This window comes from Neomonachus schauinslandi, chromosome 4, assembly GCF_002201575.2.
Source record: "Neomonachus schauinslandi chromosome 4, ASM220157v2, whole genome shotgun sequence".
Lineage (NCBI taxonomy): Eukaryota > Metazoa > Chordata > Mammalia > Carnivora > Phocidae > Neomonachus > Neomonachus schauinslandi.
In genome coordinates, this window is record NC_058406.1 from 104,490,110 (window position 1) to 104,493,118 (window position 3,009).

The window sequence follows — 3,009 nt, forward strand, 5'->3', positions numbered from 1 at the left end:
TTCCCACTATGCTGGGTTCTTGGGGATCTAGGCCTGGTAGTAAGGTCCAGAAAGGTGAGGATGGGGAAGTTATGCGGCATGCAAAGCTGAAGATGTGGGTCATAGGGCATGAGAGGCTGAGGAGAGACAGCCTAGATAAAGAGCCCCCACCCAGTTTCCCAAATTAACAGAATAACTTGCCACTCCATGGAACTAACCTGGAGTTCTTGGGGGGCCTTGCTGCTATACGGAGGCAGAGACCACTGGGCCCAGCAACCCAGACTAGCAGGAGCCACCATGGAGCCCCTCAGAAAGAATACACTATTTAGGCTGAGAAGATACACCATCTAGCTTTTGGCCCAGTGTATGAAAAATAGAGATGCCAACTATATTTTGAACAAGTCCTTGAAGACTCAAGTGACCTAGAAACAGCTTCGTAGGTACAGATCTCATAGGCATCTCATCTCTCATAACTTCTAGAAAAAGAAGACTGACTTGTTTCATGAAGAAGGCCAAAGGAATCATTTATCTCATGTTCGGGAAAATTCAATGTCAAGCAGAGACATGCCCGGCCCCTGAGTGAAGAGCCAGGCATTCTGGGGAGGAATGCAGTGCCAGCTCTGGTCCTCGTGACCTCTCCTGTTTCATTCAGATGCCATTAAATTGCCTCATCGCCACACTATAAAAGGCCTCCCCAATGGCCAGCTCCTCAGATCCTTGGCTTCTCCCCATCTTGCTCCTGTCAGCGAAGAGGGTAAGTCTATGCCTGGGTTAGGGACACAACAAGGAAGGAGGGGTGACATTGGGATGGGATGAGGACAGTCAGGACCAGGCATGAGGGTGGCTGCTGAAGGAGCTGGGGCAGAGCTGATGGGAAGCACGGAGCCTGGGGCCTGAGGGGGAGAGGCAGAGGTAAGGAACTGGAGCAGAGCTGTTGGTTCTGTGTGAGAAGGGGTCTTCAGAGAACCGCCACCCTCTCTCTCCTTGAGTGCAGTTGTGCAATCCTCTCATGGGTCCATTTATGGGGTGAAGTGATAGTCCAGCTTGCCTGAAGAGCAAATGGTGGAAACTCAAACTCCAGCCTTGTCAGGCTCTGTGGGGCTCAGCTTGAGACTCAGAGTGGCTCCTGGTCTACCGACAAGAACTTTCTTTCCCTGGGTACTGCCTGGCCTGGCAGGAGGGAATAGGGAAGCCAGTCTTGAGAGAATTTGGCGACGAGGGGAAATCAGCTGGGAAGAAATTTCCCAAGGAGAATCTGCAATACAGGCACCAAAGTGAGTAATAAGAAAGGAGGCTTGGAGAATTGGGTGGAAACAGACATCACTCATTCCAGCGCTTCATTTTCCGCTGTGGAAACTGAGGCACACAGACAGGCATAGCACAAGATCCAAGCAAGATCCCTGGCTCTGAGTCCAGCCTATGTCAGGTCTGAGTGCCTGTGACCTTCTCAAAAAAGTTCCTGCTTACAGACAATTCTATTCATACGAGATGCTGGGGGTTTCCCTGGAAACCTTCTTAGCTCTGATGAGACCTTTCTTTTCAGATTTTGCAAAGCCACAGGAAGATGTGTGACCAGCAGAAGCAGCCACAGTTCCCCTCATCTTGTGTGAAAGGTTCAGGATTGGGAGCTGTACAGAGTACCAAATGTACCTCTGTGAAATGCCCAGCTCCATCCCAGACTCAAGCCTGTGTGAAATGCCAAGTGCCATGCCAGACTCAAACCTATGTGAAATATGCAACTCCTGGCCAGATGTATGTGAAATGCCCAGCTCCATCCCAGACAACCTATGTGAAATGCCCAGCTCCTTGTCAGACATACATGAAGTGCCCAGCTCCATGCCAGACAACCTATGTGAAGTGCCCAGCCCCCTGCCAGACCCAGGCATGCTATGGCCAGGGCCCTTCTTCCGGCCAGACCTACTACGTTCAGGCTCCTGCGAGTAGCTTGACCACCTTATGCTGTGTACCTGATCCATGCTCTGCACCCTGTTCCACCAGCTACTGCTGCCTGGCTCCCCGGACCTTCGGGGTGAGTCCCCTGAGACGCTGGGTCCAGCGACCCCAGGACTGCAGCTCAGGATCATCTGGCTGCTGTGAAGGTTCTGGGTGCTGCAGCTGTGGGGGCTGTGGTTCTGGGTGCTGCTGTTTGGGGATTATCCCCATGAGGTCCCGAGGTCCTGCGTGCTGTGATCATGAGGATGACTGCTGCTGTTAAATACAGAACAGCCCTGCTCTGGAACATTCAGCAGCTTCCGGCCCCCTCTCTGTATTCCCGGTTATGTAGAATCTTATTGCTTCACCATGTACTTTGCTTCTCTATGAAGGCAGCCTGCCAGAGTTAGCATGTGCCCCAAACTTTGGCAAGAATAAAGCTCTGAAAGGAATTCATAGAGATGTCCTGTCTATTTGGTCCATATTTATGCTTTTCTATCAGAAACTCTTCCTCTCTTCTTCTTGCTTCTCAACAAGAGGAAGGTCTACATGGACCAAGCTGGTACGATCCCAGCCTGGGATCCCCGAGCATTCTAGAATGCCACTAATAAACTTCCCCATGCAAGTTAGCTGGAGATTTTAGGGTCAGGAGATGCCTTTTTCCTGCCCTCTGATGAGTGTGAGGAGAGGGTTTGGCTATGCTGAGGCCTTCATGGTAGCATGACTGTTATATGTGAAGTCAGAGTTCAGCTTCCTGGTTGTTGAAGGGTCTGTGAAATCAGATCTGTTCAGGTGCTAATGATGATGCCCCTGCTTCTGTGGGAGGGGCTCTATGGATTCCATTTTCTCATCTGATGAGTTTGCCCCCCTGAAACCCCAGAGTAAAGACCTGAGGGAAAGGGTGAGGACTCACCTGAGGCAGGTGGAAATTCCCCTTGTTAGCCTGGGAGACAGCCCTACTAGTGAGGGAGAGGTTGCCAAGAGGAAGGTGAGCCTCTTGGCACAAGCGTCTGGGTCTGGGCCAGACTCCCTTTCTCATTAGCACTTCCTCTTCCATTACTTTGCTAACCCCGGGGGTTTGGGGTGGATTTTTATAGC

General features: G+C 51.3%; 1 protein-coding gene across 1 annotated transcript; it reads left to right on the forward strand.

Moving 5' to 3' along the window:
- Window positions 1-702: 702 nt before the first annotated feature.
- C4H1orf68 (chromosome 4 C1orf68 homolog) lies at window positions 703-2,371 on the forward strand. Its single transcript, XM_021687989.2, has 2 exons — window positions 703-733; window positions 1,523-2,371. Exon 2 carries the CDS (start codon window positions 1,544-1,546, stop codon window positions 2,192-2,194), a length of 651 nt encoding a protein of 216 aa, XP_021543664.2. The 5' UTR covers window positions 703-733; window positions 1,523-1,543; the 3' UTR covers window positions 2,195-2,371.
- Window positions 2,372-3,009: the final 638 nt, after the last annotated feature.